Below are 14,561 nucleotides of genomic sequence, written 5' to 3'. Positions count from 1 at the left end.
TAGCGTCGGAAATAAGCTGGTCTAGCTTTTCTCCAAAAAGACGCCCGCTCTGAAAAGGGAGGGAAATCAGAGACTTTTTAGAGGAGGAATCTGCACGCCACTCTCTGAGCCAAATAGCTCTTCTGATGGTGATGGCATTTGAAGCCGCCGTTGCTGCACAGTCCGCTGCATCGAGAGATGCGTACATCACGTAATCACCAACCATGGCAATCTGTTTGGCAAGGTCCGCCACCTGGGACTGGCGATCCTGTTCCTGAACGGATTTTGCTAGGGCATCTGCCCAGGAAACCATTGCCTTGGCCACCCAAGCCGCGGCGAAGGAGGGAGATGGGGAAGAACCCGAGGCTTCGTACACTGAGCGAGCTAGGTAGTCTAGCTGGCGTTCTGTGGGATTCTTAATTGAAGCGCCATCCGGAACGGATAAGAGAGTTTTGGAAGCTAGGCGCGAAACCAGATGATCTACAAGTGGGGATTCCGTCCAGTCTTTAACGAGATCTGCGGAAAAGGGATACTTCGATTCCAGGGCCTTTTTGCCCGTGAAACGCTTATCCGGACGCTCCCTGTGCCGCCTGACTATATCCAGGAAATCTGGGTGAGAGGCGAACGTCTTATGAGAACGCTTGACTCTAGTAAAGGAGACTGAGTGGTCCAGAGCAGAATTAGGGTCATCGTCCACTTTGAGGGCGTGATTGACTGCCTCAATGAGGGAGTCAACTGTAGATCTAAACTCCGGAGCATCCGGGTCTAAGGATGCATCAGACTCATATTCAGAGTCGTGAACGCTACGAGCACCTAAAGAGCGTGAGCGAGAGGTGGAGCTGCCCGAGGCTGACTGGCATGGTGAGTGCTCAGGACAGGTAGTGCGGATCCGTTTTCTGGATAACCGTGCCTCTTTCCGGAGAGAGCGGCCCCTGATGGCCAACGAAGGGATCTCTTAACCCATGAAATGGATTGCCCCGCTCCCCAGGGGGGTTCTGAATGGATTTGATAGCATTGGCTAAAAAATCCACGGACTGAGACAGTGAAGCGACCCACGCAGGGGGACTAGATACACCGGTGTCAGTGGCGGTGGAGGGCTCCTGGGCACTTGGGGCATCGCAGGCTGAGCAGAGGGGGGAACTCTGAGGCCGAGGAAGTGGGGCCTGGCAGGTGGTACACGCAGAAAAAAAGGTAGTATGCATCTTTGAGGACTTTTTAGACTTTGACATGATGTACCCTAATGTAAGACAGACCTCAAGGTCTATAACTATGGAAGAGAGGGCAGCGCTGCAGGGGAGAACCTGACGTGGTTTCCTTACTCGTGGTCTTGTGTCCCGCAGAGAGAGAGGCGTCGGCGGTGCTGCAGGGGCGACAGCTGGTGTTCCGAGCACTGCACGTGAGGAAAGGAGCTGCGGCTGGAGCTGCGGCGTGCATAGAAGGGACCAAGATGACCGCCGAGAGCTGAGGGAGGTAATCTCGCAGAGCGAGAAGTGCCAGGACCGGGGGCGGAGCTGCAAAATGTGGGGGGAGCATGTCGGGATGCGGCCTGTGCTAGGCCGAAGTCGGGGACTAAATTTTCGGCCACGGCCCGGCGCGCAGCCGCTGATCGGCGGAGGCTATGGGGACCCTGAAAAATGCGCTGCTGCTAAGAAGGAGCCCTCCGGGACCGCAGAGCAGCCTACCCCCCTGAGGCACTTACCCCGAATAGAGGGTGGAATGCAGAGACTTGCTGCACACAGAGCCATGGGACAGGTGAGCTGTGCCCGGGGATTCCCCTCTCTTGATTAGGACGGTGCAGGGGTTGGGGAGCCTCCATCCACCATCCCTTGAAAGGGGGGTGGAGAGGAACCGTCCGCCTCCTTCCATCATCTGCTTTCTCAGTGGGGGCTGCACGGATGCCACAAAGCAAAGTGCCTCTGAGCAACCGAGGGAAAACCTGGTGAGCAGGGCAGATGTCCAGCAAAAAAATCCTGGCTGCAGAAGAGGATACGTGGAGGACACTCCATGTGCTCGTCTGTAAGGAGGGGGGTGGGAGAGATCGGTCCCTAGAAAAGGCCCGTCGCCCCCAAAAATCAGCTCAGGCAGTGGCATCCCACGTCGCAGGAGAGGGTACGGAGAGGTGAACTCTCGTGCTCGCCTGTTGTTGGTTCGGGGCAATCGGAGCTTTGAAAGGTTCCGTCGCCCCTTCGTCCGATAAAAAAGGGAAAGAATTAAATCCAGTGTGCCTCCTACGGACACTAAGCTTGAACTGGGTCTCTGGAAGCCAGCATGAGGGTGTATACTGCAGAGGAGGAGCTAACCTTTTTTTGTCTCAGCTTAGTGTCAGCCTCCTAGTGACAGCAGCATAACACCCCCCATGCTCCTGTATCCCCCAATGTGGTGAAGGAGAAACGCTTTATTTCTGCTTTGACTGCACCAATAACAATCTAACCTTGTTAGGCTACGTTCACATTTGCGTTGTGCGCCGCTGCGTCGGCGACGCAACGCACAACGCAAATAAAAACGCACCAAAACACACGCAAAAACACTGCGTTTTGCGACGCATGCGTCCTTTTTTGCCGAAATTTGGACGCAAAAAAAATGCAACTTGTTGCGTTTTCTGCGCCCAATGCTTGCGGCAAAAAAAAACGCATGCGTCGCACAACGCATGTCCATGCGTCCCCCATGTTAAATATAGGGGCGCATGATGCATGCGTCGCCGCAGCGTTTCCCGACGCTGCGTCGGGAAACGCTAATGTGAACGTTACCTTAGAATGCAGCATTACTGCTGCACAAGGTGGCTCTTTTAGTTTCTAACGGCTGGAGGGGGTGACAGAGTCCCTTTAATAGATTGTGTGTATGTGTGTGTATATGTTCTCTCAAATTATTTAACTTAAAGTAGGAGGGAATCAGATGGCTACCAGAGAAAGAGTGGCAAACCACTTGGGATTATACTAAAAGAAAAAAACGTCATATGGAGGGTAAAATAAAAAATTAAAATAAAATTTAAGAGGGATATAAAAAAAAAATCACAAAATAAATATATAATAAAATACGCCTTTATTAGATTTGGCAAAACAAAGCACTAAGGCTACGTTCACACTAGCGGTCGGCTAGTGTGCGTCGCGCTAGCGTCGGGCGACACAGCGGCGACGCACGCGTCATGCGCCCCTATGTTCAACATGGGGGACGCATGCGTTTTTGCTTGTTGCGTTTTCCGACACGTGCGTCTTTTTTGACACTAGCGTCGGACCAAGAAAACGCAACAAGTTGCATTTTTCTTGCGTCCGATTTTCGTCAAAAAAGACGCACGCGTCGAAAAACGCAGCGTTTTTGCGTGCGTTTGCACGCGTTTTTCGGTACGTTGTGCGTCGCGTCGCCGACGCAGCGGCGCACAACTAGTGTGAACGTAGCCTAACTGTGGATGTACTTGGAAATATTACAGAAATAGTTAAATATGTAAAAAAAAAAAAAGGGGGGGAAAGGGAATATTATACAATCATCAGATTTCTACAGTGGTGTGTGCCTATATTGCATGTACATAACAATTGAAACTATGTGAATAAGATAATTTGTGTATATATGACCAAAGTGATATATAATCATGTATTAGCAACTTAAAAGCGCATGCGTAACTTTAAGGCCGGCGTCACACTTGCGAGTTTTACGGACGTAAGAGCGCAGAAACTACGTCCGTAAAACTCGCAAAAAATACGGCACAATTATTCTCTATGCCCCTGCTCCTATCTGCCGTATTTTACTGATCAGTATTAGGGCTCATCTCCACTTGTGTGAGAAAAAAACGGTCCGATTTACGGACCGAAAAAACTGATGTAACTTCTGCGAGTGTCATGCGAGTGTCATGCGATTTTTTTTTATCGCAACATCCGTATTGCTGTCCGATTTTTACGCACGGGTCTCCTTTGAAAAGCCGGTAATTCAGCGCAGAGTACAGTAAAATCACACTGACAGGTTAGATTAGAGTAGATATATACACATAGAATAGGTATATATACATATATATATGTCAGGGAGACACATATATATATATATATATACATATATATATATATATATATATTTAATGCAGCGCGAGACAGCTTTAAAGCTGGTAATTCAATTACCGGCTTTTGCTTTCTCCTTCCTAAACCCGACATGATATGAGACCTGGTTTACATACAGTAAACCATCTCATATCACCATTTTTTTTGCATATTCCACACTACTGTCAGTAGTGTGTATATGCAAAATTTGGCCGTTCTAGCTATTATATTTAAGGGTTAAATGGCGGAAAAAATTGGCGTGGGCTCCCGCGCAATTTTCTCCGCCAGAGTAGTAAAGCCAGTGACTGAGGGCAGATATTAATAGCCTGGAGAGGGTCCACGGTTATTGCCCCTCTTCCCCCGGCTACAAATACCTGCCCCCAGCCACCCCAGAAATGGCACATCTGGAAGATGCGCCTATTCTGGCACTTGGCCACTCTCTTCCCATTCCCGTGTAGCGGTGGGATATGGGGTAATGAAGGGTTAATGCCACCTTGCTATTGTAAGATGACATTAAGCCTAATTAATAATGGAGAGGTGTCAATTATGACACCTATCCATTATTAATCCAATGGAATGAAAGGGTTAAAAAAAACACACACATTATTAAAAATTATTATATATTTATATATATATATATATATAGACAGATATATATGTTTTTATTTTTACACATGGATCCCTTGTATAAGCGTATGTCAGTTTGGCAAGCCTGCGATAAAAACACGCAGTACGGCTGCCATACGGATTACATACAGAGGATGCCATGCGCAAAAAACGCTGACACACCCTGCGTACGGAGGAACTACGGACCACTATTTTCGGGACTTTTCAGCGTATTACGGCCGTAATATACGGACCATATTTGCATACGCTGAGTGTGACGCCGGCCTAAGAGGTGAATCAGGCTGCCATCACACTATCAGTATTTGGTCAGTATTTTACCTCAGTATTTGTAAGCCAAAACCAGGAGTGGGTGATGAATACAGAAGTGATGCATATGTTTCTATTATACTTTTCCTCTGTTTGTTCCACTCCTGGTTTTGGCTTATAAATACTGAGGTAAAATACTGACCAAATACTGATAGTGTGACGGCAGCCTTAGTAGTGAAAACACAAAAAAATGTGTAAAGACTAAGGCCGCCGTCACACATGCGAGTTTTACGGACGTAAGAGCGCAGAATCTACGTCCGTAAAACTCGCAAAAAATACGGCACAATTATTCTCTATGCCCCTGCTCCTATTTGCCGTATTTTACTGATCAGTATTATACGGCTTTCTACGGCCGTACAAAATCGCAGCATGCTGCGTTTGTCACCGTACTGCGCAAGAAATACGCCAATGAAAGTCTATGGAAGCGTGAAAAATACGGATTACACACGGACAAGCAGTGTGACTTGCGAGAAATACGCAGCGCTGTTAGAGAGAAAAGCCGGCAATTCAGTGCGGTGTACAGTAAAATCACACTGACAGCTTACAGTAGAATAGGTAGAATAAATGTGTACACATAGAATAGGTATATATATATATATATGTCAGTGAGACACATATATGTATATATATTAATATTTATTCCAGCGCTAGACAGCTTGAAAGCCGGTAATTCAATTACCGGCTTTTTCCTTCTCCTTCCTAAAACCCGACATGATTTGAGACATGGTTTACATACAGTAAACCATGTCTTCTCTCCATTTTTTTGCAGATTCCACACTACTAATGTCAGTAGTGTGTATCTGCAAAATTTGGCCGTTCTAGCTCTTAAAATAAAGGGTTAAATGGCGGAAAAAATTGGCGTGGGCTCCCGCGCAATTTTCTCCGCCAGAGTAGTAAAGCCAGTGACTGAGGGCAGATATTAATAGCCTGGAGAGGGTCCACGGTTATTGGCCCCCCCCTGGCTAAAAATATCTGCCCCCAGCCACCCCAGAAAAGGCACATCTGGAAGATGCGCCTATTCTGGCACTTGGCCACTCTCTTCCCATTCCCGTGTAGCGGTGGGATATGGGGTAATGAAGGGTTAATGCCACCTTGCTATTGTAAGGTGACATTAAGCCTAATTAATAATGGAGAGGCGTCAATTATGACACCTATCCATTATTAATCCAATTGTAGTGAAGGGTTAAATAAAACACAAACACATTATTTAAAATGATTTTAATGAAATAAAAACAATGGTTGTTGCAGTATTTTATTCAACGCCCAATCCAGTCACTGAAGACCCTCGTTCTGTGAGTAAAAAAACATAATAAACCAACAATATACTTACCCTCCGCAGATCTGTAACGTCCAACGATGTAAATCCTTCTGAAGGGGTTAAAACATTTTGCAGCAAGGAGCTGTGCTAATGCACGCTGCTCCTCGCTGCAAAACCCCAGGGAATGAGGCTAAAAATAGATCAATGATCTATATTTAGCTTCATTGGCGGTGAGGCGCCCTCTGCTGGCTGTTCATAGATCGTGGGAACTTGCCTAGAAAGCCTGGGAGCTTTCTAGGTAATTTCCCACGATCTATGAACAGCCAGCAGAGGGCGCCTCACCGCAAATGATGCTAAATATAGATCATTGATCTATTTTTAGCCTCATTCCCTGGGGTTTTGCAGCGAGGAGCAGCCTGCATTAGCACAGCTCCTTGCTGCAAAATGTTTTAACCCCTTCAGAAGGATTTACATCGTTGGACGTTACAGATCTGCGGAGGGTAAGTATATTGTTGGTTTATTATGTTTTTTTACTCACAGAACGAGGGTCTTCAGTGACTGGATTGGGCGTTGAATAAAATACTGCAACAACCATTGTTTTTATTTCATTAAAATCATTTTAAATAATGTGTTTGTGTTTTATTTAACCCTTCACTACAATTGGATTAATAATGGATAGGTGTCATAATTGACGCCTCTCCATTATTAATTAGGCTTAATGTCACCTTACAATAGCAAGGTGGCATTAACCCTTCATTACCCCATATCCCACCGCTACACGGGAATGGGAAGAGATTGGCCAAGTGCCAGAATAGGCGCATCTTCCAGATGTGCCTGTTCTGGGGTGGCTGGGGGCAGATATTTTTAGCCAGGGGGGGGCCAATAACCGTGGACCCTCTCCAGGCTATTAATATCTGCCCTCAGTCACTGGCTTTACTACTCTGGCGGAGAAAATTGCGCGGGAGCCCACGCCAATTTTTTCCGCCATTTAACCCTTTATTTTAAGAGCTAGAACGGCCAAATTTTGCAGATACACACTACTGACATTAGTAGTGTGGAATCTGCAAAAAAAATGGAGAGAAGACATGGTTTACTGTATGTAAACCATGTCTCAAATCATGTCGGGTTTTAGGAAGGAGAAGGAAAAAGCCGGTAATTGAATTACCGGCTTTCAAGCTGTCTAGCGCTGGAATAAATATTAATATATATACATATATGTGTCTCACTGACATATATATATATATATATACCTATTCTATGTGTACACATTTATTCTACCTATTCTACTGTAAGCTGTCAGTGTGATTTTACTGTACACTGCACTGAATTACCGGCTTTTCTCTCTAATATATGTGTCTACTGACTATATATATATATATATATAATAATATAATAATAATAATTTTATTTATATAGCGCCAACATATTCCGCAGCGCTTTACAAATTATAGAGGGGACTTGTACAGACAATAAACATTACATCATAACAGAAATACAGTTCAAAACAGATACCAGGAGGAGTGAGGGCCCTGCTCGCAAGCTTACAAACTATGGGGAAAAGGGGAGACACGAGAGGTGGATGGTAACAATTGCTTTAGTTATTCGGACCGGCCATAGTGTAAGGCTCAGGTGCTCATGTAAAGCTGCATGAACCAGTTACCTGCCTAAGTATGTAGCAGTACAGACACAGAGGGCTAATACTGCATAAAGTGTATGAGAACATGATGCGAGGAACCTTTTTTTTTTTTATTATAAATAGGCCACACAGGGATCGTATATATACAGTATATATATATTTTCTTTTCTTTTTGGGACACATGGATCACTTCTATAGCGGTATGTTGGTTTTACTAGCCTGCGAGAAAACCACGCAGTACGGATGCCATACGGATTACATACGGAGGATGCCATGCGCAAAAAACGCTGACACACCCTGCCTACGGAGGAGCTATGGACCACTTTTTTCGGGACTTTTCAGCGTATTACGGCCGTAATATACGGACCGTATTGTTTTACGCTGTGTGTGACGCCGGCCTTATACATACATGTGTAAAAAAATATATTAGAAGGAAAGAGTGGCCTTGTTAGATCAGAGGTGAAGAAATCTACTTCGGGGGACTGTGGGGCGGGGAAGGATGACAGCCGGGCACCTGGCGAGAGGAAACACGGAGGGGCAAAGGAGTCTTTTGTAGGAGGAAAATCTACTGAGGTGACCTATGGAAGCGTCCGTCAGATGCGGAGCCGCCGTCCTCCGTGTGACCCGCTTTCCTAATGTGCCTAACTGAAGACGTTTTTAGTGGACACAGTGCCAGCTTTCATCCTTTTTGCAATTTCATGCAGCAGGTGGCTCAGTGGTATTTTTGCTTTGCAGCGCTGGGGTATTCTGTTCTGTTGCAGCCTTGTGCGCAGTGCGCATGTTCTCGTGTGCGCGCGCAGCACAGCTGAGAAACGCACCAACCCCGTGTGGCTGCTCGAGAATAACAGCTCACGTGATCAGCCGTACACATGGGCGTGGCCAGCCTGTACTATATAGGTGGGGGATGTCTAGAGGCGCGCTCACTGACTGTATACCGTAAACCTGCCGCCGCCGCGCGCCACTGCTGGAGACCGCGCCCCCCTCAGCGCTGGACGGAGCCTCCTAGCCGCCCAGCACTTTCTAGCTTCATGGCAGTCACGTGACATATGAAGGTCTGCGACGCTGCCCTGACGTCATCACTCCGCGCCCCAGCTCTCGATCTCTGCCCTCAGTCAGTTCTGATTCGTCGCTCCGGAGAGGCGCGGGTTGTGAATATTCTCTCGGCTCGGTGCAGTGTGGCGTGGAGTTGTATCGTGATTGTGCGCGCGATACATGATTACTGTCCTGTCAGCGGTGATTATACTTCTATCTTACACACCCGCCCCGGTCTCTTCTACCTCATGACTTTCTGTCTTCTCTCTGTCTCATGGTGCTGTCGATTGACAGAAGCAATGGCTCCGTTCTATGCCCATTACTAGCAAACTAGAGGCAGATTTCTATAACTATTTACTCTGTATCCTCACTTGTCCAGGTATGGCCTGACAGTGAGGGGCACCTAGTGGGGTCTCCCCGTCTGTACTCTACAAATACAAAATGTGCTTTTTTTTTTTTAAATCTCATTATTGGTCTAGGTTCTGAACTCTAAGATATATTAACACCATATTGCAATGCGGCGGGCCGAGATTCCGACGCTAGCGTTTGATGCGCTGCACAACGGAGGCAGCGGATGCATTTGTCCGGCGCATCCGCTGCCCCATTGTAAGGTGGGGGCGGAGTTCCGGCCGCGCATGCATGGTCGGAAAAAGCGGTCCGTCAGCAGCAAAAAACGTTACATTTAACGTTTTTTGCTCCCGGCGGTCCGCCACAACATGGCTGAACCGTCGCATGACGGTTGCGACGTGTCAATACGTCGGTAATGTTACTCTATGGGGCAAAAACGCATCCTGCAAACAACTTTGCAAGATGCGTTTTTTCCCCTAAACCAGAGGTCCCCAACTCCAGTCCTCAAGGCCCACCAACAGGTCATGTTTTCAGGATTTCCTTTGCATTGCACAGGTGATGCAATTATTACCTGGGCAAGACTAAGGAAATCCTGAAAACATGACCTGTTGGTGGGCCTTGAGGACTGGAGTTGGGGACCTCTGCCCTAAACGACGCATTGCGACGTAATGAAAACAACGCTAGTGTGAAAGTAGCCTAAGCCTCCTAGCCGTATAAAGCTGACAGGGGCCTTCGTCAGTAACCCAGTTGCAGCCCACAGTCGTGTTACATTGCCGCAGCCCACAGTCGTGTTACATTCTCAGACTGAACAATTAACAACAGCATCTACAGTGATTAACCCCGTTACCCCCAAGGGTGGTTTGCACGTTAATGACCGGGCCAATTTTTACAATTCTGACCACTGTCCCTTTATGAGGTTATTACTTTGGTACGCTTCAACGGATCCCAGTGAATCTGACATTGTTTTCTCGTGACATATTGTACTTCATGACAATGGTAAAAATTCTTTGATAGTACCTGCGTTTATTTGTGAAAAAAACGGAAATTTGGCGAAAATTATGAAAATTTTGCAATTTTCCAACTTTTGAATTTTTATGCAATTAAATCACAGAGATATGTCACACAAAATACTTAATAAGTATCATTTCCCACATGTCTACTTTAGGCTTCGTTCACACTAGCGTTCGGCTAGTGTGCGTCGCGCTAGCGTCGGGCGACGCAGCGGCGACGCACGCGTCATGCGCCCCTATGTTTAACATGGGGGACGCATGCGTTTTTGCTTGTTGCGTTTTCCGACACGTGCGTCTTTTTTGCCGCAAGCGTCGGACCAAGAAAACGCAACAAGTTGCATTTTTCTTGCGTCCGATTTTCGTCAAAAAACGACGCACGCGTCGAAAAACGCAGCGTTTGTGTGCGTTTGCACGCGTTTTTCGGTGCGTTGTGCGTCGAGTCGCCGACGCAGCGGCGCACAACGCTAGTGTGAACGTAGCCTTACATCAGCACAATTTCGGAACCAAAATTTTTTTTTTGTTAGGGAGTTATAAGGGTGAAAAGTTGACCAGCAATTTCTCATTTCTACAACACCATTTGTTTTTTAGGGACCACATCTCATTTGAAGTCACTTTGAGGGGTCTATATGATAGAAAATACCCAAGTGTGACACCATTCTAAAAACTACACCCCTCAAGGTGCTCAAAACCATATTCAAGAAGTTTATTAACCCTTCTGGTGCTTCACAGGAATTTTTTGAATGTTTAAATAAAAATGAACATTTAACTTTTTTTCACAAAAAATTTAATTCAGCTCCAATTTGTTTTATTTTACCAAGGGTAACAGGAGAAAATGGACCACAAACATTGCTGTACAATTTGTCCTGAGTACGCCAATACCCCACATGTGGGGGTAAACCACTGTTTGGGCGCATGGCACAGCTCGGAAGCGAAGGAGCGCCATTTGACTTTTTAATGCAAAATTGACTGGATTTGAGATGGGACGCCATGTTTCGTTTGGAGAGCCCCTGATGTGCCTAAACATTGAAACCCCCCACAAGTGACACCATTTTGGAAAGTAGACCCCCTAAGGAACTTATCTAGATGTGTGGTGAGCGCTTTGACCCACCAAGGGCTTCACAGAAGTTTATAATGGAGAGCCGTAAAAATAAAACAAAAACTTTTTCCCACAAAAATTATTTTTTACCCCCCAGTTTTGTATTTTCCCGAGGGTAACAGGGGAAATTGGACCCCAAAATTTGTTGTCCAATTTGTCCTGAGTGCGCTGATACCCAATATGTGGGGGGGAACCACTGTTTGGGCGCATGGGAGGGCTCGGAAGGGAAGGAGTTCCATTTCAATGCAGACTTAGATGGAATGGTCTGCAGGCGTCACATTGCGTTTGCAGAACCCCTAATGTACCTAAACAGTAGAAACCCCCCACAAGTGACCCCATATTTGAAACTAGACCCCCCAGGGAACTTATCTAGATGTGTTGTGAGAACTTTGAACCCCCAAGTGTTTCACTACAGTTTATAACGCAAAGCCGTAAAAATAAAAAATCTTTTTTTTTTTTCCCACAAAAATTATTTTTTAGCCCCCAGTTTTGTATTTTCCCAAGGGTAACAGGAGAAATTGGACCCCAAAAGTTGTTGTCCTATTTGTCCTGAGTACGTTGATATATGTTGGGGTAAACCCCTGTTTGGGCACACGGGAGAGCTCGGAAGGGAAGGAGCACTGTTTTACTTTTTCAACGCAGAATTGGCTGGAATTGAGATCGAACGCCATGTCACGTTTGGAGAGCCCCTGATGTGCCTAAACAGTGGAAACTCCCCAATTATAACTGAAACCCTAATCCAAACACAACCCTAATCCCAACAGTAACCCTAACCACACCTCTAACCCTGACACACCCCTAACCCTAATCCCAACCCTATTCCCAACCGCAAATGTAATCCAAACCCTAACTGTAACTTTAGCCCCAACCCAAACTGTAGCCCCAACCCTAACTTTAGCCCCAACCCTAGCCCAAACCCTAGCCCTAATGGGAAAATGGAAATACCGTAAATACATTTTTTTTAATTTCTCCCTAACTAAGGGGGTGATGAAGGGGGGTTTGATTTACTTTTATAGCGGGTTTTTTAGCGGATTTTTATGATTGGCAGCCGTCACACACTGAAAGACGCTTTTTATTGCAAAAAATATTTTTCGCGTTACCACATTTTGAGAGCTATAATTTTTCCATATTTTGGTCCACAGAGTCATGTGAGGTCTTGTTTTTTGCGGGACGAGTTGACGTTTTTATTGGTAACATTTTCGGGCACGTGACATTTTTTGATCGCTTTTTATTCCGATTTTTGTGAGGCATAATGACCAAAAACCAGCTATTCATGAATTTCTTTTGGGGCAGGCGTTTATACCGTTCCGCGTTTGGTAAAATTGATAAAGAAGTTTTATTCTTCGGGTCAGTACGATTACAGCGACACCTCATTTATATTATTTTTTTATGTTTTGGCGCTTTTATACGATAAAAACTATTTTATAGAAAAAATAATTATTTTTGCATCGCTTTATTCTCAGGACTATAACTTTTTTATTTTTTTGCTGATGCTGTATGGCGGCTCGTTTTTTGCGCGACAAGATGACGCTTTCAGCGGTACCATGGTTATTTATATCTGTCTTTTTGATCGCGTGTTATTCCACTTTTTGTTCGGCGGTATGATAATAAAGCGTTGTTTTTTGCCTCGTTTTTTTTTTCTTACGGTGTTTACTGAAGGGGTTAACTAGTGGGCCTGTTTTATAGGCCGGGCCGTTACGGACGCGGCGATACTAAATATATGTACTTTTATTGTTTTTTTAATTTATTTAGATAAATAAATGTATTTATGGGAATAATATATATTTTTTTTTCATTATTTAGGAATATTTTTTTTTATTTTTTTTTTACACATTTGGAATTTTTTTTTTAACTTTTTTACTTTGTCATAGCACTCTGTCACATCACTGATCTCACTTAGAGCAGTACAGCCTTCACAGTGCCTGCTCTGAGCAGGCTCTGTGAAGCCACCTCCCTCCCTGCAGGACCTGGATGCCGCGGCCATCTTGGATCTGGGTCTGGAGCAGGCAGGGAGGGAGGTCCCTGCGCGATGCTTCCCTGCACCGCAGGCACATCGCGATCATCTTTGAGCGCCGCCGATCGCGCTGCACGTACTATCCAGTCGGTGGTCATAGGGGCCAACCCCACCTCGACGGGATAGTACGTCCGATGTCAGAAAGGGGTTAAACAGCATTGATCAGAGCCAACTCTGATTGCTGCCAGTTATGGCAGATGCAGACTGTCCAGTACAGCCAGTATCCGTCGTGTTTGGATTGGACTCAGGAGCGTTTCTTGTTCCCTACAGTCCTTGTATGCATACATATTTAAGTTCTATGGTCGAGAAGGGGTTAAGGCAGCTCTTTTAATGGCATTCTGAGAAAAAACAAACACACAAATAAGAGATGGCTGCCTCAATCATCCGTTTCTCCTCCTCCTATTTCATTGCTTCCATGAACCTGCTGGTGACTGCTGAGCCATTTGCTGTCCGTAGCTATAACCCACCTCAGCCAATGATTGATGAAAAAGAAATAGAAAAAATGCCTGCCTGAGGGTACATAAAATATAATAAACCATTAACCCCTTCACCCCCGGAGCTTTTTCCGCTTTTTCATTTTCGTTTTTTGCTCCCCTCCTTCCCAGAGCCATAACTTTTTTGTTTTTCCGTCAATATGGCCATGTGAGGGCTTATTTTTTGCGGGACGAGATGTACTTTTGAAAGATACCATTGATTTTACCATGCCATGTAACAGAAAACGGGAAAAAAATTCCAAGTGTGATGAAATTGCAAAAAAAGTGCAATCTCACACTTGTTTTTTGTTTGGCTTTTTTGCTAGGTTCACTAAATGCTAAAACTAACCTGCCATTATGATTCTCCAGGTCATTACGAGTTCATAGACACCAAACATGTCTAGGTTATTTTTTATCTAAGTGGTGAAAAAAAATTCCAAATTTTGCTAAAAAAAAAAAATGCGCGATTTTCCGATACCCGTAGCGTCTCCAATTTTCGTGATCTGGGGTCAGGTGAGGGCTTATTTTTTGCGTGCCGAGCTGGCGTTTTTAATGATACCATTTTGGTGTAGATACGTTCTTTTGATCGCCCGTTATTGCATTTTAATGCAATGTCGCGGCGACCAAAAAAACGTAATTTTGGCGTTTTGATTTTTTTTCTCGCTACGTCATTTAGCGGTCAGGTTAATCCTTTGTTTTTATTGATAGATCGGGCGATTCTGAACGCGGCGATACCAAATATGTGTATGTTTGATTTTTT

General features: G+C 45.3%; 1 protein-coding gene across 1 annotated transcript in view; it reads left to right on the top strand.

Annotated features, from left to right (window-relative positions):
- The first annotated feature begins 8,812 nt into the window (after window positions 1–8,812).
- Window positions 8,813–14,561, top strand: part of AAAS (aladin WD repeat nucleoporin) — a 40,807-nt gene continuing 35,058 nt past the window's right edge. The window contains exon 1 of the mRNA XM_069758765.1: window positions 8,813–9,061. Within this exon, the coding sequence (XP_069614866.1) occupies window positions 9,041–9,061 (21 nt within the window). The 5' untranslated portion in view covers window positions 8,813–9,040. The remainder of the gene's footprint in view (window positions 9,062–14,561) is intronic.

The sequence above is a fragment of the Ranitomeya imitator genome, chromosome 3, assembly GCF_032444005.1.
Source record: "Ranitomeya imitator isolate aRanImi1 chromosome 3, aRanImi1.pri, whole genome shotgun sequence".
Lineage (NCBI taxonomy): Eukaryota > Metazoa > Chordata > Amphibia > Anura > Dendrobatidae > Ranitomeya > Ranitomeya imitator.
The sequence above is the reverse complement of the archived record's forward strand: the minus strand, read 5'-3'. Positions and strand labels throughout refer to the sequence as shown.